This window comes from Pogoniulus pusillus, chromosome 2 (assembly GCF_015220805.1).
Source record: "Pogoniulus pusillus isolate bPogPus1 chromosome 2, bPogPus1.pri, whole genome shotgun sequence".
NCBI lineage: Eukaryota > Metazoa > Chordata > Aves > Piciformes > Lybiidae > Pogoniulus > Pogoniulus pusillus.
Window position 1 is genome coordinate 7584322 of NC_087265.1, and position 24416 is coordinate 7608737.

General features: G+C 49.7%; 1 protein-coding gene across 2 annotated transcripts in view; it reads right to left on the reverse strand.

The window, feature by feature from the left end:
* Window positions 1–24416, reverse strand: part of ACVR1 (activin A receptor type 1) — a 58360-nt gene that overhangs the window by 10449 nt on the left and 23495 nt on the right. For both annotated transcript variants that reach the window (XM_064155241.1, XM_064155250.1), the window contains exons 2-5: window positions 10673–10939; window positions 9701–9918; window positions 4276–4375; window positions 2098–2244 (exon numbers count right to left, since the gene is read on the reverse strand). In XM_064155241.1, coding sequence (XP_064011311.1) covers window positions 2098–2244; window positions 4276–4375; window positions 9701–9918; window positions 10673–10919 — 712 coding nt within the window. In that variant the 5' untranslated portion in view covers window positions 10920–10939. The remainder of the gene's footprint in view (window positions 1–2097; window positions 2245–4275; window positions 4376–9700; window positions 9919–10672; window positions 10940–24416) is intronic.

Consider the following 24416-nt stretch of genomic DNA (forward strand, 5'->3'; position numbering starts at 1 on the left):
CCAGTAGTTCTTCATTATGAGGGTGGTGAGACTCTGGAATAGGCTGCCCAGGGATGTCATGGTTGCTTCCTCCCTGGGGCTGCTTCAAGGCCAGGTTGGATAAGGCCTTGAGCAGCCAAGTCTAGTTGTGAGGCATTCCTGCCCACGGCGGGGGAGTTGGAGAAGATGATCTCTAAGGTCCCTTTCAGCCTAAGCCATTTTATGACTCTATGATCATCATGAGGCCTCTTCCAACTCAAACCATTCTATGATTATATGAAAAAAGAAGTGCCTTAATTCAGCCCAAAATTCAGGAGCAGCTCGCTTCCCGTTACCTCAGAAGTCATCACTTAGCAGCACACTCTTGACCCCAACAGCTTTAGCTGGGAAGCACCAAGTTTTATTTCCAAAGCGAGAGGAACAAACCCTGTTTACAAAAGGCCCAGAGAGGACATTTGTCAGAGAGAACACCCACACTGCTTTCTCTCCTCAAGTCAGATCCCTGCACAATGTGACACTTTCACAAGCTATGGTGCTGTTCAGTAGCACACCTACAAAACTCTCTCTGATAGCCAACAAATCTGACAGTTAGGCAAGAAAGACTCCAGGCAGTCAGAGGAACATGGGGAATGCCTAATGTAATTTCAGCCAAGCTGTTTGCTCTCTGGGGAAGGGAAGTTCAATAACTCCTATTTCAGGAGGCCACCAAATGGTTTTTATAGCAACAAAGCAACAGCCTCAGGAAACATTAGACAAATGCCGAGCTGGGTGAGCCACAGAGCCCAGGAACATTCTCTGGCAGGAAACAAGACTAAAGCAGAACTGCTTCAAGACAGACAGATTGCAGGTGAGTGAATGTCAGCACTCAGAAAACAGGCTGCTGCTTTGATTTGTCAAGCTGGCACACCAGGGAGAGAAGGTCACATCTGCCAGGAACCAGAAAAGCTCCTTAAACTTCAGCCACAGCACACAACTCAAAAAGCAAATTTCCTAAGCTCTCAGGAAGGGGACACACAAGGTACAAGGGATGCAGAAAACTCAAAATCAGCACACTTTCATATTTACAGGGAAATGAGATACATGACAAAGGGGCAACTGCACTTGAAATCCAAACAGCACAGGGGCTTATAGCATGACCCTGAGCAGAAAAGAAAATAATGGACTGGCACTGCACTTTGCTCAGGCACGAGGAAAAAGCATTCCAATATTTAAATCTCTTATAAATTCCTCCCCACTTCTTATCCCTTGATGTCCCCCAGGCAAATTGAAGCTGTAAGGAAACACAGATCCACCAGACCACCTCCACCTCACACTGTGCCATGTGGCTGCCCTGCTGCAAGAGCTGCAAGGCTGAACTCCCAGCATAGAATCATAGAATCAGCCAGGTTGGAAGAGACCTCCAAGATCATCCACTCCAACCTAGCACCCAGCCCTAGCCAGTCAACCAGACCATGGCACTAAGTGCCTCATCCAGGCTTTGCTTCAACACCTCCAGGGATGGCAACTCCACCACCTCCCTGGGCAGCCCATTCCAATGCCAATCACTCTCTCTGCCAACAACTTCCTCCTAACATCCAGCCTATACTTTCCCCAGCACAACTTGAGACTGTGTCCCCTTGTTCTATTGCTGCTTGCCTGGGAGAAGAGACCAACCCCACCTGGCTACAACCTCCCTTCAGGTAGTTGTAGACAGTAATAAGATCACCCCTGAGCCTCCTCTTCTGCAGGCTGCACACCCCCAGCTCCCTCAGCCTCTCCTCACAGGGTTTGTGTTCCAGGCCCCTCACCAGCCTCGTCACCCTTCTCTGGACACGTTCCAGTACCTCAACATCTGTGGCACCTCCTGCTGCCAACACTGCGTTAATCCAGCTGACTGCTTCTTGCCAGAACACTGCAGGAGGACAACGATTCATGGTTGCTACCACACTTTGTCCAGTGGGCACTCAAGTTTCAGCACCTTCCTGGCAAGGCTTCCTCTTAAAACTTCCCCTCAGGTATTTTACCACAAACACAAGACCCTAACCTCAGACTGCAAGATCCAGGCCAGTGTGAGCTGCTCCATTGACTCACTTTATACCCAGCCACACTAGGAGACACCAGCACAGGTGCTCTGCTTACCTAGGATGTTTTCATGCCGCAGCAATACAGTGTTGTACAACTCAGTCTCTCTGAACCAGGATTTCTCATCCCTTGAAGAGAAGATCTTCACAGCAACATTTTCTCCTTGCCACTGACCCCTCCAAACTTCTCCATAACGGCCCTTTCCTGGTGGGGGAGGAAAAACAACACAGAAAAAGCTGTCAGCCAACAGTCTTCAGAGGGCAGAAGGCCAGGATTAGCTAATGGGCTGGAAATCCAACAGTCATGGCCCAGATATCACACTGGTGTAGTCTGATCACCTCTGCACATGTTTTTTTAACCACTTCACAGTCATGCTGTGATCTACTGTCCCTTAATTTCTCCTATTGGTTTCAACAGTAAGCTCTGAGAGCAGGGATCCCTCCTTCTGGAACACTTTGTGGGTCCAGAGGGTTTGTACTACTCAGTGATCAGAACTCAGCTACCAGCACTGAAACTGCTTCTGCAGCACACTGCAAAGTCAGTGTCCACCAGACAACCAGATCCATGGATTCTACAGTTAGGAGTACAGAAGGGACAGGCAATGCTGGGGATGCAAGCTTTACATCTCTGTAACATCATCAGCCCAAGCTAGACACCTCAAACCCCAGCTCTGGCCTGAAGAGATCAGGACACTGTCTGCATGCTAAGCTTTTTACCCAAACAGCTGAGAATACAAGTATGAAATGATCAGGTACCCAGAAGCAAAGGAAGATCTTGGACAAGGCACATTGTGCAAGCTCTGGTCGTTGCCACTTTCACCACAGTCCAAACACAACAGCCTGCTGCTTTGTGGAACGAATCCCCAAACTGTGCCCTCCCCTGCTCTGCTGCTTTCTGCCCTTTAGAGGCACATCTGGGTCAGCAGCAGGTATGACCAAAGGAAAGATACCCAACCCTGATGTCTTAATGCTGGCATCGAGAAGAACCTTCCTGCACTAGCATTTTCTGCTCTCCAGCCTAGCACTCGTGGTCTCTGGAGAGTGCCAGCTGAGCCAGCCTGGTAGCAGCTGCAGTTCAGAGACACTCATATCTACAGATGTGCACAGGGGAGATGCCTGTTTCACAGGCAAAACCATCATGCTTCTCCTCTTCTGCAGCTTCTGAGGAAGAGCCATTGCAGAGCAGCAGAGGACTTCATGCCAGTGTGAACATTTGTGCCTACTCAATACAAACCACAAGCAAAACATGCTGGGAAAATGTAGACCCAGGCCCTACAGACTGCTCTGGCTTAACTGGGTTTGATTTTATGTCCTGCAGAGTCCAAGCTTCTGACTTACAGAAAGGTGTCATTTCTGAGTACAAATGGCTGAAGCAACAACTTAAACCCACTTCAAACCTTTTTATTTTCCTGCATTATCACCCCTGCCTCACCTCTTCAGTGCCAGTACTGCACCTTGGCTCAACATCACTGCCTTCAGGGTGTCTTTGACCCAAATGCTCCCTAAACTGACTCTATTTCAATTTAACACTACCCAATTAATAATGTATAGGTGCTGAAGAGAAATTTAATGGAGTTTTAAATTATTTTTTTTCCACAGAAATTTAGTGTTAAAGGCCCAGAAGAGTTTTAGGGAAGAATTACTAGAGAGATTCTCTCTCCAAGGAGAACAAGAGCATCAGGAGTGCATCATGGTCCCAAAGCAGGAGTGCAGAGCAGTGAGCTGCAGACCATTTGTGTCCTCATTTGAATGGCAGTGTCACAGGAGGGCTGTTCTGGGTTTCTCAGATGCCACTGTGCTTGATGTTTCAGCTCCAGATCCCAAATCAAGATGATCCTGCACTAACTTCACAGCTTTCCAACTGAACACCACCTAATAAACAAATACTTGGCTTCACAGTTTGACAGTTCCAAGCTTCACTTAGTTTGCTTTTCTAAAAAAGCTAAAGTTTTATTTGGCTCATGAAGTACTCAAAGGAGTCTACTTTGCATTTTCTAACATTGCCTGACTGAAGCTTAGGCATTGCTATGCTAAAGCACAGATAATATTTGTCCCTTTTGATTGCTAAGATGTGAAAGGGATTTTTCCTCAGTCCACTTTCCAAACCCAAAGCCTGAATGATTTCACAGCTGATATCAGGAATTGAGGAAACCCAGCTGATGAGATGGGAGGCAAAGCCTTCTCTCTGCACTGGTTCCAAGGCTTGGCAGCAGATGTGAAGGAGAAGGATACCAACCTACACACTCCACCAGCGTGATCTGGCGAGCCACTGTCCTTTGCACCAGGAAGGGAAGCCCAGAACCACTGCCAGATGTGCAGGAATGGTCCAGTAAATCCTGTTCAAAAGCAAAAGCAGAAGTTCACACCCTGTGAGAACTATGTTTGCCCCCTAAGTGCACAGAGGTCCACCACTTCACAGAGCAGGGGGAGTTAGAGCTCACTGGCATTTGAAGGATTCTGGTGATACTGTCTGGTTGCTCAGGGGCAAGACACAGCCTTGCTGCCACCACACAGAGGCTGCAGGGAAAGTCGTATGAGAAGAGACTGAGGGAGCTGAGGCTTTTCAGCCTGGAGGAGAGCTTCTCACTCTCTACAACTACTTCAAGGGAAGTTGTAGTCCGGTGGGGGTCAGGCTTTTCTGCCAGGCAACTTGTGACAGGACAAGAGGGCATAGTCTGAAGCTGTGCCAGGGCAGGTTTGAGATGGCTATTAGGAAGCAATTCCTCACAGAAAGGTTGATTAGGCACCGGAATGGACTGCCCAGGGAGATGGTGATGTCACCATCCTTGGAGGTCTCCAAGAAAAGATTGGATGTGGTACTTAGAATCATAGAACGGTTTAGGTTGGAAGGGACCTCACAGATCATCCAGTTCCAACCCCTTGACATAGGCAGGGACACCTCCCACTAGAACAGGTCGCTCAAGGCCTCATCCAACCCGGCCTTGAACGTCTCCAGGGAGGGAGCATCCACAACCTCCCTGGGCAAACTGTTCTAGGGTTTCACTGAGCTTCTTCCTAACATCCAGTTTAAATATCCCCTCTTCCAGTTTAAACCCATTACTCCTCATCCTGTCATTACAAGTCCTTGTAAGTAGTCCCTTGGTAGCATGGTTTAGCTGATGTCATGGTGCTGGGTCATAGGCTGGGCTAGATGATCTCAGAGGTCTTTCCCAGCCTCAGTGATTCTGTGATACAGATGGATAGAGAATGTCCTTTGCAAGGTTTTGCCACTGCAAAGCACATCCCACGCCCAGGAGAGACTAGTGGAGGAGCTACACCTTTGGCATCATCACTCTGTGTGGGAAGTTTCCCCAACACCACAGCTAACTGCAAAGCAGGAGGCAGGAGCACTCCCAGTATCACCTACACCAGATACCTCAGTGAGATGCAGAAAAGTTTCCACAATGAGTCACTTCTATCAGTTTCTGGCATTTTAGGGCATGGAAGCCAGACTATAAACTGCAGACTTCTATAAAGCCAAGAGTGAGACTAACTGAAGGTTACAAGTTGCTTAGCCTTGTCAAGTGCTAATATCCAGCTGCTTTTCTGCTAGGGCTTCTCTGCTAGCTCCAAAGCATTAACAACTCTATTACTGGACTTTTTTTCCCCCCCTTCCTTCCCTTACAAAGGGCAAGAGGATAAAAATAAGCATAAGAATCATCAACTTTCAAGCATTTCCAGCAAACTGCATTTCTGAGCTTTAACCAGATCCCAGGAAATCTCATTTCTCCTAACAATTTTTTAATGAGTGCTCCAGAAAAAGACAGCCTGGGAACGGCAGGAGACTGCTGTTTTGCTTTTTAATACAAACAGACCTCATTTTCCTTCCTGCTTGTATCAGAGGGGGAAAAAAAAAACACCAACCCAACACCCAAACAAACTTATCTGCAGCGACTGACTGTAAAAACAAGATTTGAGGAGGCCACAGCTCTTTCCACTCCCCATTGGGAAGATTAAGGAGGGCTTGAAGCTTTTTGCTACACTATGGAGACTAATCCTAAATGCAAACTAATGTGTAACAAACCTAGGATTTAAAACACAAAGGAGAAGAAAAGCCTGGAATTTAAGTGACTGACTGCTTAACTGAACATTCGGAAACAAGGAACTAGCAATGGTTTGTTCACTCCATCAGCTCTCCAGAGGCACTGCCATGATGAAGCTGAGAGGGTCTGACAGCCCAGAACAAGCCAGCTCCATCAGACCAAGCCTCCCCAGTCAGCATCTTCTCCTGCCTCCTTTACAAATAATTTTGGTCTGTTCTCCCAGGCTTTGTCACCATTTCCAACTAACAACAAACGATCTGAAGTGCAAAAGGTTTGTGAACGGCATGGAAATGGCCTTGCACTGATAAAGAGATAGGAGCTGCTAAAAGCTGGCAGTCGGTGCTTAAAGACAAATCACCAGCTGCACATATGCCTAGCACATGGTGAACATAGCCAAGCTGGCTGGTTTAAACCAGTAACACAGAATCGTGCCTTGGGAGGTAATTAAAGAGAGACAAAGGCATTAACGTTTATCAAGTCCATTTACACATGGCCAAGCTGAAGCAAAAGAGCAGGGCCGAAGTAGAAAGTTGCAGTAGTTGTACCAGCCTTGATCCTGAAGTGCCTGGAGATTTGGAGTTCCAAGCAGGAGGGACCAATTTCCATCACTCAATCCTTCCCAGGAAGCTGGCAGTGAAAAGCCAAAATCCTGGTACTCAAACGGGCACCTTCAAGTCTTCCCAGATAGGGACCTTGTCTCTGACCCCACCCAAGGACAATGCCCTCTTACAAGTGGAGTGATCTGGGGTCCTGGATGCACAGAAATAGACATGGGGAAGTGCAGAGGGGCATTGGGGTGCTGGGAAACTGGGATACCAGAGGGGAGAGCATCAGAAATGAATAGAGGAAACGTTTAACACACCTGATCCTCTCCTGGGAATACCTTAACATACCTGATCCTTCCCTCTAATGCTCTCCCAGCTCCCAAGCACATTCTGCCCAAGGACTCCCTTACCTGATCCTTCCCTCTAATGCTCTCCCAGCTCCCAAGCACATTCTGCCCAAGGACTACCTTACCTGATCCTTCCCTCTAATGCTCTCCCAGCTCCCAAGCACATTCTGCCCAAGGACTACCTTACCTGATCCTTCCCTCTAATGCTCTCCCAGCTCCCAAGCACATTCTGCCCAAGGACTCCCTTACCTGATCCTTCCCTCTAATGCTCTCCCAGCTCCCAAGCACATTCTCCCCAAGGACTACCTCAGCTGGATACTTTGAATTATTTATTTCACTTAACCTACTGCCAGCATCCAGAAAAACCACTGGGCAAAGGGTTCTGCAAGCTCACTGACCACTAAGAGCTACCTTCCTTATCTTTATCCTTGCTCTTTCTTGCCAATTTTGATGCTTCTCCTCCCTCCTCCTGTATAGTGAAAGGTGAACAACTGAGTTCTCTCTACCCTCTCTTCATCACATTGTGTGCCACCCCAGAATAAGAGCCAGACCCTTCCACCTGGTTCTGATTTGCCCTCTCCTCACACAGGGTGCTTCAAAAATGAATAGTGGGGGGATCCAGCTACCCAGGAGTCTGATTCCACAGATTTAATCATTTCTTCCTTAAAGAAAGACCTTCTGCCATTGTGACCCTTACTGACCATCTGAAAGCTTCCATAACACCTTGGGAATAGGAGGGCTCTCCATGTGAGTCTCTCAGCACTTATTCATGCCAGGAAGAAGTTCTTCACCACAAGGGTGGTGAGACACTGGAACAGGTTGTCCAAAGAGGTGGTGGAAGCCCCATCCTTGGAATTTTTTTTTGGCTCTGGGCAACTTGATCTAGTGGAAAGTGTCCCTGCCCATGGCAGGGGTCTTGGACCTGGATGATCCTTGAGGTCTCTTCCAACCCTGGCAACTCTGTGATTGTACAGAAATCACAGAATCAGCCAGGTTGGAAGAGACCTCCAAGCTCATCCAGTTCAACCTAGCACCCAGCCTTACCCAATCAAACAGACCATGGCACTAAGTGCCTCATCCAGTCTTTTCTTGAACACCTCCAGGGATGGAGACTCCACCACCCCCCTGGGCAGCCCATTCCAATGGCATATCCAAATGTCTCTGCCTCAAAACACAGAGGGCCAAGAAACATCTTTCAGCTCCCCAGAACAGTTCCATTTTGAGTGGTCCCACATATATTTCTTTTACTAAGTTCCCATAGTGACATCTGCAAAGCAGATTATCAACCTTCAGTTAAGGAGGTACAGCCATTTCCTAGGGTATTTTTTTTAGATGTAGTCAAAACTGTTCCCAAGAAGGTTTGGTAACCAGCACCTTCTAAGGAAATTATCAAAGGTTCTTCCTCACTTAAAGGAAATGTCCCTTTTGGTTTCTTTATCCTATAGAGATGGGCTGTCCAAATCCTAGAAAGAAAATACCCAGCCCATGTAACACACTATTAAAACCATTTCTGGTTTGGGCCATTTTTCTGTAGGCACTTTTCAACCTTGCACTGCATGCAACTTATGGTGGGAAAGCACCAACATGGAAAATGTTTTCCAACCTCTTCACGTCATTGAAAAGACTTCTCTTTGCACTGTTTTCAGAAGCAAACACTCAAGCTGCCTCTGAAGGCTCAGTTCTGATAAAACAGGGAAAGCTGCTGGGAACACTTCTTTCTCACCTCCAGTGAAAGGATGAGACACATGAAGTCTTGAAAAAGGAAACACTTCCCCACATTGTTTTGTTTTCCAGAGATTGTGTGAACAAGAACATACTCTAAAAGCTCAGTTTTGAGTAAGCAGCTCTCATTTCTTACAATTCCTGTCACTCTTCTGTCAACAAAATGTCACTCATTTCCTACTCATCCCAGAGCCCTTCTTCTGAGATCATGGGAGTCAGGTTTGAAGTTTGTAGAAGTTATAAATATGTCTTCTCTTCTGCAAGCACCACAACTTTTCTGACCTTTCAGGCTGTCCTTCAGATACTTTTACACCCCTCCTATCACTCTGGACTCCTCAACCACCAGGCATTCCCTGATTTTCATTTTGGGAACAGCAGCCTGACTTCAACTCACAGAGCTTCTCCAGCTCAAAGGAGCTATGCCTGCTAAAGCTCTCCTTTGGTGGCAATGAAATCCAGTGGCATCTTGGCTTGGATTAGAAATGCTGTGTCCAGCACTGGTGAGGCCATATCTTGAGTGTGGTGTTCAGTTTTGGGAACCTCATTACAAGAGGGATGTTGAGGTGCTGGAGCAAGTGCAGAGGAGGGCAATAAAGCTGGGGAAGAGCCTGGAGAATAAATATTATGAGGAGTGACTGAAGGAGTTGGAAATGCTTATTTTAAGGAAGAGGAGACTGAGGGGAGACCTCATCACTCTCTACAACTACCTGAAAGGACATTGTGGAGAGGTTGGTGCTGGTCTCTTCTCATGGGTCATTAGTAACAGACAAGAGGGGAACAGCCTCAAACTGCAGCAGGGTAGGCTTAGACTGGACATTTGGAAAATCTCCATAAAAAGAGTGTTTACATTTCATGTAAACTAAGGGTCTGTGAGCACTCAAATGTCACCACAGAAGCCCTGGAGTGACAGCAAAGAGTATTGTCATTAATGAGGCCACATTTGGAGGGTATATGGTGAGAGTCTGGAGATGAAGGGGGCTGACACCAATGTTCCCATCACTCACTGCCAAGGTGCTGTCCCCAACGTTGGATGCAATCAGCCCCTCAATTGTGCCATATTCTGCATCTCTGGAGTTGAGCCTCTCCATGTGGTTCTTCCGTATCCTGCGGATGATCAGCACAGCCACTGCGGAGAACACCACCAGCACGATCACGGGAGCCAGGATCACAATGATTAGTGTCTCCATGCTGTAACCTGCAGCATCTCCTTGGAAGGTTTGGCCTGGGAAAAGGAGAAGGGAGGAAATGAAAAGACAAAAATAAATGTGCTGATTCCCAGAGAAGCGTTTGATACCAACAGCACCAACACTCACACTTGATTTGGTAGCCACCTAGGCTGCAAGCAAGGCTATGCCCCAGCCAGAGCTGTACTGACAGCAGATGGCACCACAGCAGCTTCCTGCAGAGCTGTCAGAGCCACCTCAGAACAGCTCCCCAAACCTCACCTGTGAAATACAATCCCAGGCAGTAAGCCCCTAACCCTGCCCCCTGCCATCCACCCAACATCACATGCCATCCAACCGGCACATCACTTGAGTGCCAGTGAGCCCCAGGGGCTCACAAAGCAGCAAAGTGAGGTGAGGGTTGGTCTCCTCTCCCTAGCACCAGGTGACAGAAGAGCAAATAGCCCAAAACTGCACCAGGGGAGGTTTAGGTTGGAGATGAGGAACAATTTCTTTCTTACAAGAGTGGTCAGGCATTGGAAGAGGCTGCCCACAGAGGTGATAGTGTCACCATCCCTGGAGGCATTCAAGAAACCTGCGGACACAGCACTGTGGGAGATGATTAAATGGCTGTGATCTTACATCAATGGCTGAACTCGATTTTGGAGGCCTTTTCCAGCCAAAACAATTCTGTGATCCTATGAAAGGGTCCTGCTGCCCTGGTTAAACCCTCACCATCCCACTCCCAGCACGGTAGAGAAAAGCTGAACCTTTCTTGTCATCACCTCCCCTGTTTACCAGGGAAGCTCCCACCTTTAGAAGAAGGCAGCCGGGCAGTGATGTTCATGTTGCACAGGTAGCCTTGGCAGCACTCCACTGCCTGGTCTGGAGAGGGAGGGGTCTTGCAGGTCATCTTCCCTTGTTCATAGACTTGGAAGCAGCCTTTCTGGTAGACCTTGGCACCGTCATTAATGCTCAGGGAAGCAAAGCACTGCTGGCCATGGCAGCGGTCTCTATTGCCGCAGGACGTGCCTTCACACACACATTCGTAGTGGACCATCTTTAGCTTTAGTTCATCATCTGTAAGAGGGCAGTTGAGGAAAAAGCTTAACAGAGGCTTTCATAGAGACAACCAAATCGTTAGACAATGAAACCTCTTCAAGGGAAGAAATCTTACTCGCAGCTAGTGCTGAGGGACTACCAAGTAGGAGCTAATGATACCAATTGAGCCGATTCAGCAAGACAAAGCCAAGAGCTGGCACCATCAAAGGAATGCCAGTCGTATCTGGCCTCTCCAAGTACTCAAGACCTGGGGAGTTCAGTGGCATTCTGCAGGAGCTCTGGCACACACACACTGCTGGGGGCATTCAGCATGGGAGGCAGCTGCACAGAGACACTCAGCAGAAGGCAAAACCCAACCAACTGCATTTGAAACGGATCTGCAGAACCACATGCCACTTCTATGTGGAAATAGCTACACTGGAGCATTCTGGAAAAGACTTGAATCAAACCAAGGGAAGGACACTTAAAGGTGCTGTGGACACAATGCCACAGGACTGAGCTTGCTGGATAAGTCCATCTGGAGTGACCTTCCCAGGGAGATTGTCCTTGAGGAAGCGCCTTGGCAGGCTGAGGGAGCACAGAGAGAAGCAAAACAAGCAGCAGCACACGGTGTCAGCAAGCCCAGCACCTCCCTCCTAGCTCCAGGTGCCTCAGATAAGTAAGAGGAAGGGGTCCACAAGGAAGCCAGGAAGGGTTTGTAGTGCTAGGCCAAGAGGGAATGGATTGGAGCTCAAGGAGGGGAGATTAGGAAGAAATTGTTTACAGTGAGAGTGGGGAAACACTGGAATAGGTTGCCCAGGAAGGTTGTGGATGTCCCCACTCTGGAAGTCTTCAAAGCTAGGTTGGACAAGACCTTGAGCAACCTGATCTAGTGGAAAGAGGTTAGAGTGAGATGATCTTTGAGGTCCACTCCAACCCAAACCACTCTATGAATTTAAGAGAAGATGTAGAGCAGGAAACTAACCCAAGACTTCTCAACCAACTGCCTGGAGATACCTAGCTGGGACAAATTCACTCTCCCCATGCAGAGTCATGCACATGGCTTTGGGGCATGGCATGAGCCTTTCAGCACAACACACAGGTCACTCTGGTCTCCTCCACAGGAGAGGACACCACTCTCCACCAGCTAATGGAGAACACTGGAAGCTCTCTGGTTGTCTGGAGAACACAGGGGCTACTGATGGCAAAGAGGGCAGTGCCCTTGCAGCTGGCAGAGTGGAGGCAGGGCTGGGCATTGCTCTGGCACAGGCATTTACGCTGACCTCACTCACAGCTACATTCTGCTTCTCAGGTCTAGCCCATGAGAAAAGCTCCCAGCCACAAATGCAGTGGACACTCCTAAAATAGGAGCTGAGCACACCATGCGTGGGACCTCTCCAGGCTATCATTAGAGCTTGCCCACTGGGAATACAGCTCTGCTTGTTTTCCTCCCCTCCTCCCACAACAGACCAACACACAAAGAGAATTTTCCATTTCTGAACCAGGAACAAACACTAAATTAAGGAAAGAATCTGAAATCAGACAGCGGCTGTCACGCTGATTTCAAGTGCTGGCACACACCCTCTGAGCAACAACTTCACTCATTTGGTGGAATTGTTTAAAAGAAGAGGAAGAAAAAAAAAAGTCAAACGTTCTCCAAGCCAAAGTTCTGCTCCTTCTCCTCCCACGACAGCAGCAGTAAAACACAACTGGTATTGCAACACGCAAGCCCTTCATCTGGGTTTGTCATCCAGAGGCACAGACCTACCAAGGGCTTCCTCCCCAGGCACGGTCACAGCTGCCAAAGAGCAGCAGATCCACACCTTTGGCAAGGACAGCCCTCCCAAAAAAATCTCTCAGCAAGAGGGACTTTGGTACCTCCCAGAGAGCGCAGCATTTCTGGTGCCGCTGACAAGAACCAGCCTGTAAGGAGCCAACTGGGGAGGTCTGCAGTAACAGCAGAAGTCCTGATCCGAAGAGCAGCTGCAACTTAAGTACCATCCGAGAGGCAGCCAGCTGCAATCAAGTGGTTCTGGAGCAGATCAGCTCCCCCAGACATAGGGGTCAGGACCTGGGCAGCAGCAGCTCTAGGTGCAGAAGGCTGTGGAGACAACCCCTGGGCAGCAGTCGGGCAAGGAGCCAAGCTGCCAGCCACTGCCATCAGCTGGAGACCTTCAGTGCAGGGCTGGGTGCTGTGACCCACTGCTGCGCCTCTGGCCCCTGTGTTCTGTGCACACCCAGCAATCCCACCTGCCACACAGGCAGAGAGCTGCACCAATTCCTCATTAGCCACATTATTAGCTCGTTATTAGGGAAGTTTATTATTGGGTTAGGGATCAGTTACACAAATCAAACATTCACAAGTCCACGAGCCCTGAGGAGATGCACCCAAGGGTGCTGAGAGAACTGGCTGATACTATTGCTCTACCACTCTCCATCATCTCTGCCAAATCTTGGCAGACAGGAGAGCTGCCTGAGGACTGGAGGAGAGCCAATGGCACTCCAGTCTTCAAAAAGGGCAAGAAAGAGGTTCCAGGGAACTATAGAGCAGGCAGCCTCACCTCCATCCCTGGAAAAATGATGCAGTGGCTCCTGTTGGAGGGCATCTCAAGGCACTTGGAAGAGAAGAAGCTTATCAGGAGTAGTCATCATGGATTTACCAAGGGGAAGTCATGCTTAACTAACCTGATGGCATTTTATGATGCCATAACTGAATGGGTTGACTTGGGGACACCAGTGGATGTAGTCTACCTTGACCACAGCAAGGCCTTTGGCACCATCTCCCATGACATTTTAGTGAGCAAGCTGAGGAAGTGTGGGATGGAAGAGCAGACAGTGAGGTGGGTTAGGAACTGGTTACAAGATAGAGTTCAGAGGGTGGTGATCAGTGGTGCCAGGTCCAGCTGGAGAGCTGCAACTAGTGGTGTCCTCCAGGGATCAGTGCTGGGGCCAGTCCTGTTCAACATCTTCACCAGTGATTACTGTGTTCAGTTTTGGGCTCCCCAGTTTCAGAGGGACAGGGATCTGCTGGAGAGGGTCCAGTGGAGGGCTAGGAGGATAAGGAGACTGGAGGGCATGGCTGATGAGGAGAGGCTGAGGGACCTGGAGCTGCTTAGTTTGGAGAAGAGAAGACTTAGAGGGGATTTGATAAATGTTTATAAGTATCTGAGGGCTGCCAGGAGGCAGGGGACAGGCTCTGCTCACTGCTCCCTGGGATAGGACAAGGAGCAATGGGTGTAAGTTGCAGCAAAAGAGGTTCCACCTCAACACAAGGGGGAACTTCTTTCCTGTAAGGGTCCCAGAGCACTGGCACAGGCTGCCCAGAGAGGTTGTGGAGTCTCCTTCTCTGGAGCCTTTCCAGGCCTGTCTGGATGTGTTCCTCTGTGATCTGTGTTAGATTGTATTGTCCTGCTCTGGCAGGGGGGTCGGACTCGTTGATCTCCTTGGGTCCCTTCCCACCCCTAACAGCCTGTGATCCTGTGAAGTGCTGAAGCTCCTCGGGTTGGTTAGTTCGCTTCCTGCAAGGGGACAACCCAGACTGCTGACTCCTCACCCAGGTGTCTCCTCAGAAACAACCCAGAACACTCCACACCTCCCTCAGAAAAGCCCTGGGTGGCTGTGCAGGCCACATCATGCTGCAGACAGTGCCAGCACAGGACCCCAGCTGACCCAGCCCAAAGCCACCAGACACCCCCCAGGCAGGGCTCTGGCAGCACCAGCCGACAAAGAGGTGCAGATGCAGGAGAACAAAGCCAAGTTCCTCACCTCTGTGCAAAGCTGATTTGGCACAGCCAGCCTAGGCAGGTTGGTTTCAGGTTTATGCCCCATTCCCGGGCTGCAAACACCAGTAACTGCCCAAAGTTCTCTTCTCCAAGGAGATGCACTACACATGCTGCCGAGATCTCCTCACAGCTAGAAGAGCACCTCTTGTCCAGTGGAACAGCTGGTATTACAGGCACTTGGCTGCCTTGGTTTATTGGCACTACAGCAGCAGTTTCTTCAGCTGCCTTTGACTTGAAAAGATGTCTGAGTTAGTTGTGATGTCAGCAAATACTGAAGAAATTTTTAAAAGCCTAAAAAAGTAAAAACCTATCCCAAAAGAGCCTCAGATTTCTGAAGACACAGTCTCTATGTACCTTTTAAAGCTGGCTTGAACAACATCAGCTCACTGCCTTCCAGCAATGCACCACCACTGCACGCCCTCCCCTTCCAAATCTTGTCAGATCACTAAAGGTCTCAAGCTGGAAGGGACCCTAGGGATCAGAGTCCAAGCCACTGCTCCTCAAAGGACTGAAATTCACCTTGCAGACCAAGCCCAGCACAGAGCACATGGCAGTATTCAGAGGCACAACCTCCAAGGCACCACCAGACCTCTCACTGCTTGGCTGCATGGCCAGAGCTGAGCAGAGGCAAATAAACCTGACACAAGCGTAAAGAAGGCTCCAGAGCGACCTTAGATGAGCTTTTTAGTACCTGAAGGAGGCAACAGGAGAGCTGGGGAGGAACTTCTGATAAAGACTTGTAGCAATAGGATGAGGGGCAATGGATTGAAGCTTGGGGAAGGCAGATTTAGACTGGAGATTAGCCAAAAATTCTTAGCAGGAAGGCTGGTGAGACACTGGAACAGGCTGCTCAGGGTGATCGCATATATCCTCTCCCTGGGGGTGTTCAAGGGCAGGTGGGATGTGCAACCTATGCCAGTGGAAGGTGCCCCTGCCCATGACAGGGGGGCTGGAACTAGATGACGTTTCAGGTCCCTACCAACCCGAGCCATTCTGTGACACACATCCCTTGCCCACCAAGAAACGACTGCGGAAGAGCAGGAGCTCCGCGAGCGGTACAAGAGCTCCTCCTCAGCACGGAGCCAGGCCAGGCCAGCAGCGCCACTGGCAGCCGGGGCGCTGCCCCGCAGCTGTGCCCCGTCCCGCATGCTGAGCATGCACAGACACTGCAGTCATGCTGCGGCCCGGCCCGGCCCTCCGCCCCCCAGCTCCCGCCCCCGCCGCTGCGCCCGGCGGCACCTGCGCGGCAGCACCGCTCCCGCCAGAGAGGAGCCCCGAAATCAGCCCAGCAAAGGCACACGTGGCAGGGGGAGCTGGGGTCAGAGCTGCTGCGACCTCCAGCAGGACAAAAGGGCCTCGGCACTCACCGGGCACAACACTTAAAGGAGCAATACTACATCAAGCGGCTAGGCTCGGGGGGAGAGGTGGGACCTGCCAGGGCTTCACCACATAGGGAACCGCAGGAGAAGGAACAGAGACTTGGAGAAGTTACACCACAGGCTACTTGGCTGTCCACTAGACAGCTCTTTTGCGGTGGCTCCTTCCCCTTTATCACCATAGCCATTCTGGGGACACACGGAGCAAGAAGCTTGCAGAGACGACAGCTCCACTCAGAGGCTTCTTTTCTTTGGCAGTGTGAGCAAAGAGGATTACACAACGGCCAGAATCAAAGAATCACTTAGGTTAGAAGAGACCTTTCAAATTATGGAGTCTAACCCTTAAACCAGCACTGCCGGGTCACTACTAAACCATGGCCTTCAGCACCACATCTCTACAGCTTGAAAACCTCTGCAGGGATGGGGACTCTGCTGCTGCCCTGGGCAGCCTTTAATGATGGATTCTGTATAGGTTTAATTGCCCAGCACTGAGCAGCAGCTCCTGAGCCTGGCCACTCTTCTCCACTTCACAAAAGTGAAGTGTGCTTCTGTGAGGAGTGCTCTGGACACTCACTGTCTCCAGCGCAGGGACTGCATCACTCAGCAAGAGCTCTGCTCTGGAGTTGAGTCTCCTTCCACACTTAACAAAGAAGCAACCAAACCCCAACACCTGCAGCCAGCTTTGGCAGGGGAGGCTGGCTGAAGATGCTGTTCCATGAGATGCACCAGATAAGCAGCACAAGCACTCAGTTTACAGAATATCTTTGGTTGGAAGAGACCTTCAAGATCATCTAGTCCAACCTTCAACAGCACTACAAGGTCAGCCCTAAGCCGTGTCCCTAAGCACCACGTCCACATGCCATTTAAATTCCTCCAGGGAGGGGGACTCCACCACTGCCCTGGGCAGACTGCTCCAATGTTTGATAACCCTTTCAGCAAAGGCATTTCCTAGTATCCAGCCTAACACCACACAGTGTGAGAGAAGTTAACTGGAAATTCACCCTTTCCATCTCTTCTCCACTCTCTGCTTTTCATGTTGAGGGTGTAAAAGGCAGGTGGTTTAAGAGTTTTAATATAAGCAGCTCTGAAAGCTGCCCAACATTTTTGAGCAGCAGACAGCTGCCCTTTAAGAGTGATAAGGGGGCCTGAGTGATAACTGCTACCCAGCTCTATTTCCAGATAATCTTGTATCAATAGCAGCAGCAGCTTAATGCATTCCTACAAACATCCATCCAAGCTGCCTCCCTTTTTAAATTCCATCTCCATTTCCTATTCATGACTGGAGTCAACCGCCAGACCTCAGCGCATTTTTAATCTTCACCTCCCAGCACCCATTCTAACACCATCCCATTCAATATACTCTGCCTATCATTATTTACATCAATGTTTGAAAATAAATTTGTGTCAAGCAGAGCAGTTCAGAAAGAGATTTCACAAGGCAAATACAAGGGAGCACAGAAATGCCCTAACAAATACCGCATACAGCTCACTGCGAATTCAGGAAACCAAATTACTCACCAAAAAAAAACCTTAGTCAACATTTTCTGGAAGAGTGCTTGTAAAGTGGCAAGCATGCACCTTTCAGGAGGTCACAGAACCATAGAATTGCTTCAGCTGGAAAAAAGCCCTCTAAGATTGTCAAGTCTAACCATCAACTAAACACCTCCATGGCTACTAAACCATGTTCCGAAGTGCCGTAGCCGCACATTTCTTTAACACCTCCAGAAATGAGGACTCCACCGCCTCCCTGGGCAGCCTGTTCCAATGACTGGCTTGAAATTATGCTAGCAGAGGTTTAGGTTGGATATTAGGAAAAATGTCTTCACTGAAAGCATAGTCAGGTATCTCCCAGAACACCCAAGAGACCTTCAAAGGCACCATTCCTGCCTCTCCAGGGAAGCGCAAACATCCTCCTCCTATTCTGCCACAGCAAATCCTAAGCACACTGCATGTCTCAAACCAGCCATGTAGCCCACAGATGGAAAGGTCACTTTCCTAGGCAAAAACCTTACTGGAGCAATCATGAAGATGTCACCAAACACCTTGCTGACTATGCCAGAGAACCTTCTCAGATTAAAAACTTCACTTAGGGAAGTGTGAGCAAGACAAAGGCATCTCAGCTCAGGGGCCACAAAGACTTTCTCTGTCCAGAGCTTGACAGTTTGCTGTTCCAACAGGGTCACCCATTGCCATCCCCAGCCCTGGCAAGACTCAGATCAGCTGCAGATGCTGTGAATCTCACACATGAACAGGCAGTGAGCATGCTTTGAAGCACGAGGAGATGGAAAGCAAACACCTCACTGCAGAAAAGAACATGCCCACATTGTCAGCATGTGAAACAAGCCTGGTGCCCTGGAGCAGGGCCAGGTGGCTCCTCAGGCAGCAGACAGCAGCCACACACACCCCTCAGCTTGCCAGCTTGGGGAGGGAAGAGGCAGCACCATCATAGAATAGTAGAGGGTGGAAAAGACCTCTGGAGATCAAGTCCAACATCCCTGCCAAAGCACAATCACCTAGCGCACATCACACAGCAATGCATCCAAATGGGTTTTGAAAGTCTCTAGAGAAGGAGACTCCACTCTTTGGGCAGCCTATTCCAGGCCTCCAAGTTTCTCCTCATGTTCAAGTAGACCTTCCTGTGTTCCAGATTGCATTTGTTGTTCTTTGTCCACCAGTAGAAAGAGGCTGGAAGAGTCACAGCTCCATCCACCACTGAACGAGAGGAGACATGAGAGCTGTGCACACCTTCATTCACTGTTATCTTCCAACATAACCCCAAACTCAGCCACATCTCAGCAGCTCCTCACACAAAATACAGAACAAGCTGTTCTTTTACCATGCTTTCTTTCCCAGCTCACCACCTTCATTTGTAAGATTCACCAATTACAGCAATTTCTTAAATCTGATTTTTTTGTCATAGAAGCATCAGGTGCAATTCCAGTGCAGGCAGAGGAGTGCGTTAGTAGGCAAAAATGAACTCTTGCACTACCTTGCAGACATTTGAAACAAGGTATGTTTACTAGTTCAATTACTGTGACCTGAAGAGGTCTGAAAAGCTGTGTGCTAGAAAACCCAGAATAACTTCCATTTAACCAGCAGAAACCATTGCTAGATAACTTCATTTAACCAGCAGAAACCATTGCTAGATGGCAAGAACAAGATGTATCAAGGAGACACTCTCAGAAGAGTGATTTCCCATTTAAGCTGCTTCCCAAGGGTTTTCCTTCCAGCAGCCCAGCTCATTTCCCTGCTGCAGACAGGTTACTACATCTCAGGCTGTTTCCAGTCTATCAGCAGAGGTCTCTCTAACCAGTGCCTGAAGAGAGAATTTTGCTGTGCATTTCAGGTCTTTCCCAGGATATTTGGTCTTTTACCACACTCTCCACCTGCCAGGAAATCTCAGTCAGAAGCAGAAAGTGATGCCTGCATAGCAGAGCTACTGTCCCTCACCAAGACACAGAGTCATTACCACTCTTCTTACATGGATTTGTCTTCATTGTTCGGATTTATTCCTAGGGAAGCAGACAAAACTTGAAAACAAGGCTGATATTGCCATTTTTCTTCCAGAGATCTCCTGCTGCTGCCTCTTCCAGTCATTACCAGGCTGCTTAAGTGCCTGGTGATGAAAGCCACCGACTTCTGTGTTTATTTCCTGACATGCATTTGGTCTGCAGAACACAAAGAAACACTTCAGTAATTGCTTCGTCCCCAGCTAAAATGACCAAAATTTTCTGAACCTGTGTAATTCAGAGTTTTTGTCCTCCCTGAAAGAACCAGGCAGCATTCAATCCTTAAATGCTTGGAGGAGTGAAACCCTCACTTCCAAACATCCCTTCACCAAGAAACTTGGCCGTCTCATTCTCTGTACACGTCGATGTGCCAGCAGTTAGCCCTCAGCAAGCACACTGGGAAGATGATGCAACGACGGTACAGACAGCAGAGTCACTGAGGGATCCAGCATGGGCAGTTCGGGAGAGGAGAGCTGGCCCTGGGGACAACTCCATGCTTAAAGCTCAGAAGGATCCACAGGTGGAGTGGCCGCAGGCCAGGAAAGCTATGCAGCCCTCCGCAGCCCTACGTGCTCGCTGAAGAGCTGACAGCAGCGTTTTCCTCAGCACTGCACCCAGAGCTCTCTGCAAGTCCAGACACGGGTGGCTGGTGAGACCTGCCCTTGCTTTCAACACCCCAACGGTTCAAAGAGCAGCGGCAGGCAGCTGAGGCTGTGCTGGTGCTGACCGCAGCGGGGCTGGGCGAGCCAAGCCAGCCGCCCCGGGCAGTGTGGGGGCAACCTGGCAGGGATGGGTACCTGCAACACCCCACAGCCTCTCTGGGACACTGAAGCACGGGGAAAGGGCTTCGCAGGAAGCAGGGAACTGCACACCACAGAAGGGGCTGAGACAGTGGGCATCGGCAGTGTGCTGCTGAGGCTTCTGCAGGTCGCAATTCATGGTTGCATCCTCCACGCCCAGCTACAAAGTGCTAAGCTGTTTGATGCTGGTGAGGAGCCATCACACCACCTCCTACCCACCGTCTGCAGGGCTCCTGACCACCCACAAATGCCTCCAGCCTCAGCCATGCCAGCTTTCCCTCCACTCAAGCCTGGCTAAAGCAGGGAGAGCTGGAGCAGAACCTGCAAGGAGCTGGGTTCAATTCTGCCAGGAATCAGCTCCGCATCCACATGTCCCCAAGTCCATGTCTGCACTTCAGGCCACAGCCAGCGAGGGCTGAGGTAATGCAGATAATCCACAAGTATGGGGGTTGTGAAAATCCTCAAAGGGATCAAATAAGGAACTAAAGCCCCCAAATGCTGGCGATCATGACTTCATACGCTGCACAGCAGGCTTGCTCCTCAATGGAAGAGAGCCAAGCACCACGACTGAACCCCACTCCTAAGAAACTTTGCTCCTGCAGACATTCATTCTCCTAAAAGCCTCAGAATATCTGCTCTGCTTGCACTGGGAAGTGCTGTGCATGCTTACAGCAGCCTGTGCGTACTCATCACCAGCTAAAACCTTGGGCTGTGTATGTGCAGACTGGGCTGCAGACTTGCCCCTTGGCAAGCTTCCCACACAGCCCGCAGCAAGGCACGGCCCAGTTACACCACCTCAGCTGGGGCTGGGAGACTGGAGGAGGGAGGGAACCTTTGGACTTTGCAAAAATACTGCTTTTCCTTCAAAAACCATACCAGAGCAAGTGCATCTGTTGCAGTAGTTTAGTTAGAAGTTACAAATAAAACCACTGCGAGAACCCCAGAATCATTTTGGCTGGAAAAGTCTTTTAACGCCATCAAGTCCAACTGCTCTTCAACTCCACCAAGTCTCTGAAACACCTCCAGGGATGGGGATTCAGCCATCTCCCTGGACAGCCTGTCTTTGGAAACCCTTTCAGTCAAGACCTTTATTTTAGTCTCCAACCTAAACCTCCCCTAATACAACTTGCAACCATCTCCTCTTGTCCTATCACTCATTCCTTGGGAGAAGAGACCAACCCCCTCCAGGCTCCAACCTCCTTCCAAGGAGCTGCAGAATTGTATTAATGCCACATCAAGCCCTGCTCTAGGAGCAAAGAGCTACTTAGCCAGACTGCTTCCATCCCATGCTGCTCAGACAGCCTGGGACTCACCGTGGTCTCTCGCTGGCTGCAATACTGCCCAGGGCATGCCATGCCTGCCTTCTGCCCAGCCAGCAGTAACAGAGTGCAGAGCTCTATGCTTACCAGGCAGCCGTGGGGTGAGGGGCTGGGAAGTCCCTCTGCAGGAGTGCCACTCAGGGCAGGGCAGGGGCTGGGGTGGAGCTGGAGCTGTGGCGAAGGATGGCTCTAAAGTGGTGTTCTGCATTTCCAGCCATCTGTGCTCCCCCAGCAGCCTCTGAAGCAGGCGCACAACCCACATGCACCACTGCAGCCAGGCCTTGGGCTCCAGAGCACTTGCAGGTTAGCTCAGCTGCAAACTGCAGACGCAGTGGGGGAAGAGTTTAAGAGCCTCGTTTCCATCACCAGGGGAAAATAAGTAACCCTCTACTTTTTTAAATACACATAAGAACCAAACTACAGTTCTGGTGACCCCAGCAAGCATCTCTCCTCCACTTATTCAGGGAAAAAGCAAATGCAAGCTTTCAGGGAAAGAACAAATCGTTCTTTAATAAAACTCCATAGCAAGTTGCTATGGAACTTGAGATCCATGAGATATCCAGCTGCTGTCTGGAGTGCAGAACAAAGTTTTCCAAAGGGCAGGGCTGGGATTTAATCCAGATACAGAAAGAAGAACTAGAAAGCAACCAGCAAACACACCATTTCTGTTCCTTTCCAGACACATCCATCTTTACTCTGATTTGGTGGCAAGTCCTCAGGGTGACCAAAGGAGAGCTGTTCCAGCTCAGAATTCCATCTACCTACACCGAGAAGATTTTATCCTCTTCCTTCAAAAGCATACAACTAGGAAATGGGAAATTTGTGACAGGTCACAAAGAAGAAATCTCTTTGTTAACAGATTCCCAAAAAAGCCAGCTGTGCAGTGCAGGGGAGGAAGTGAAGCCAGCTCCAGAGCAGGCAATGTGCACCCATGCTGAGGCCAGCTTTGGGTTTCAAAGAAGTGCTTTCAGAAGCCTAAAGGAGCAATAGTGAGCATACTGCTATGTCAGACAGAACACCTGATTGGGATACACAGCTCCATAGGCAGATGCACAACTAATTGCATCTAATTTGAGAAAAGAATGGACAGAATTCTTAGGGTTTGTATTAATGAAATCCCACCAATTGAAGAAATCAGTCCTGGAGTTCCCAGTAGCTCTTCCACTTTCACAGCAAGGACAAATTGCTTGCTCACTTCTTCCCAAGAAAAGCATCTCCTGCCAAGTCACTCCTTTGTGACTCGGGCATGAGGTGCAACCCGGATCCATACCTGGGACTGCTGAGATCACTTCAACCAACTGCAGGGGAGGGAAGCAGCAGGACATGAGCCACCACACAGACACCAGCACAGGCCGTGGGATACAGCACTCAGCCTGACACAGAGCAAAGACTAAGCCAGACAAAAGAACAAGTCCAATTAAGTGCAGAACTTGAAGATTACATTTCATCTCACTATGACACAGACATGGGAACAGACCCATCAGAGGAGCTCCGACTCCTCAGAGGAGATCAGAAGCACCCACACTATCACTGACAGCCCCGTGGCAGCCTGCCAAGAGCCCAAAGGCTGCACATACTTTGCATGTACCTCACCAGATCAGTATCAAAAGCAAACATCCACAAGGCTGGGTTGTAATTCTGCCATCCACAATAGCCACACACAAGCTGAACTCCTCAGCAGCTGGCTCTTGAGAAGCAAAGCTGTGCACTGAAAAGCTTCCCAGCTTGGCTGAGGCTTTCTCAGTTGAAGCTCACCCAAACTCACTCAGTACCTCAGCAGGGCACACAAAGGCATTCCTGGCACCAGGGACCGCAGCCCTGGGTACTCCTTTCTCAGAGCCTGAGCTCTGCTGCCAGAACTCAGCAGGATGGAAGCCAGCCACCGACTCCATTTGGCACCCACCGCCAGTGCCCCAGGCACACATCCACACAACCCAGCTCAGAGACTGCCACCTCCAAGGGCTGAACAGCCCCAACCCAAGCAGCCCAAGAGCAGAGTGCAAGACATTGGCTCTGCTACACTCCTCCTCTCCACAGCAAATCACAACACTGCTGAGCAAGAAGAAAACCACCGGGAGGAAAACAGCTCACACAATGTGAAATGTCACAAATGCTACTTATGAGTCTAGTTGCTTTGAACACTCATGAAGAGCCACTTTCTAGGTTCTTAAAAGTTCCAAAACTGAAGCATCATTCACAAAATCAAACACTGCTTAGACTCCTCCTGCCACATGCACACAAGAACCCATTTTCTGTCTCTGCTGGCACTCAAAGGCTCCAGGTGACAGCAGCCACAGAAGGGGGACCACAGACAAGGAACACTCGTGGTGTCGAGGTGGGGAGGCAGACACACGATGGTACAACAACCACTCACCTAAGAGAGAAGGTCTTGCCTAAGCCAAGCGAAGGAGAAGCAGCCTCAGCTCCTTGCTGGATGAGCCAGGAAAGTAGGAGTGTCCCACACAGCCTCTGCTCTAACCAAGGGAAGGCAGAGCCCACGGGAGGGTCACTGCTGGACAACAGGCAGAGCAGAGAACAAAGTAGAGCAGCTGAAGGCCCAGGATGTGTGGAGGGGCACGGAAGAGCCTCAAAATAACGAGCCAAGCAGGTGGCCTCACTGTCACGCGTATGGACAGGCAAACATCTCCGCCTGGCTGAGAACACAGAAGACAGAAGGGGCCTGTCAGCAGCAGGGGCAGAATCTGGGGCTGTATGTAGGTGTTGCACCAG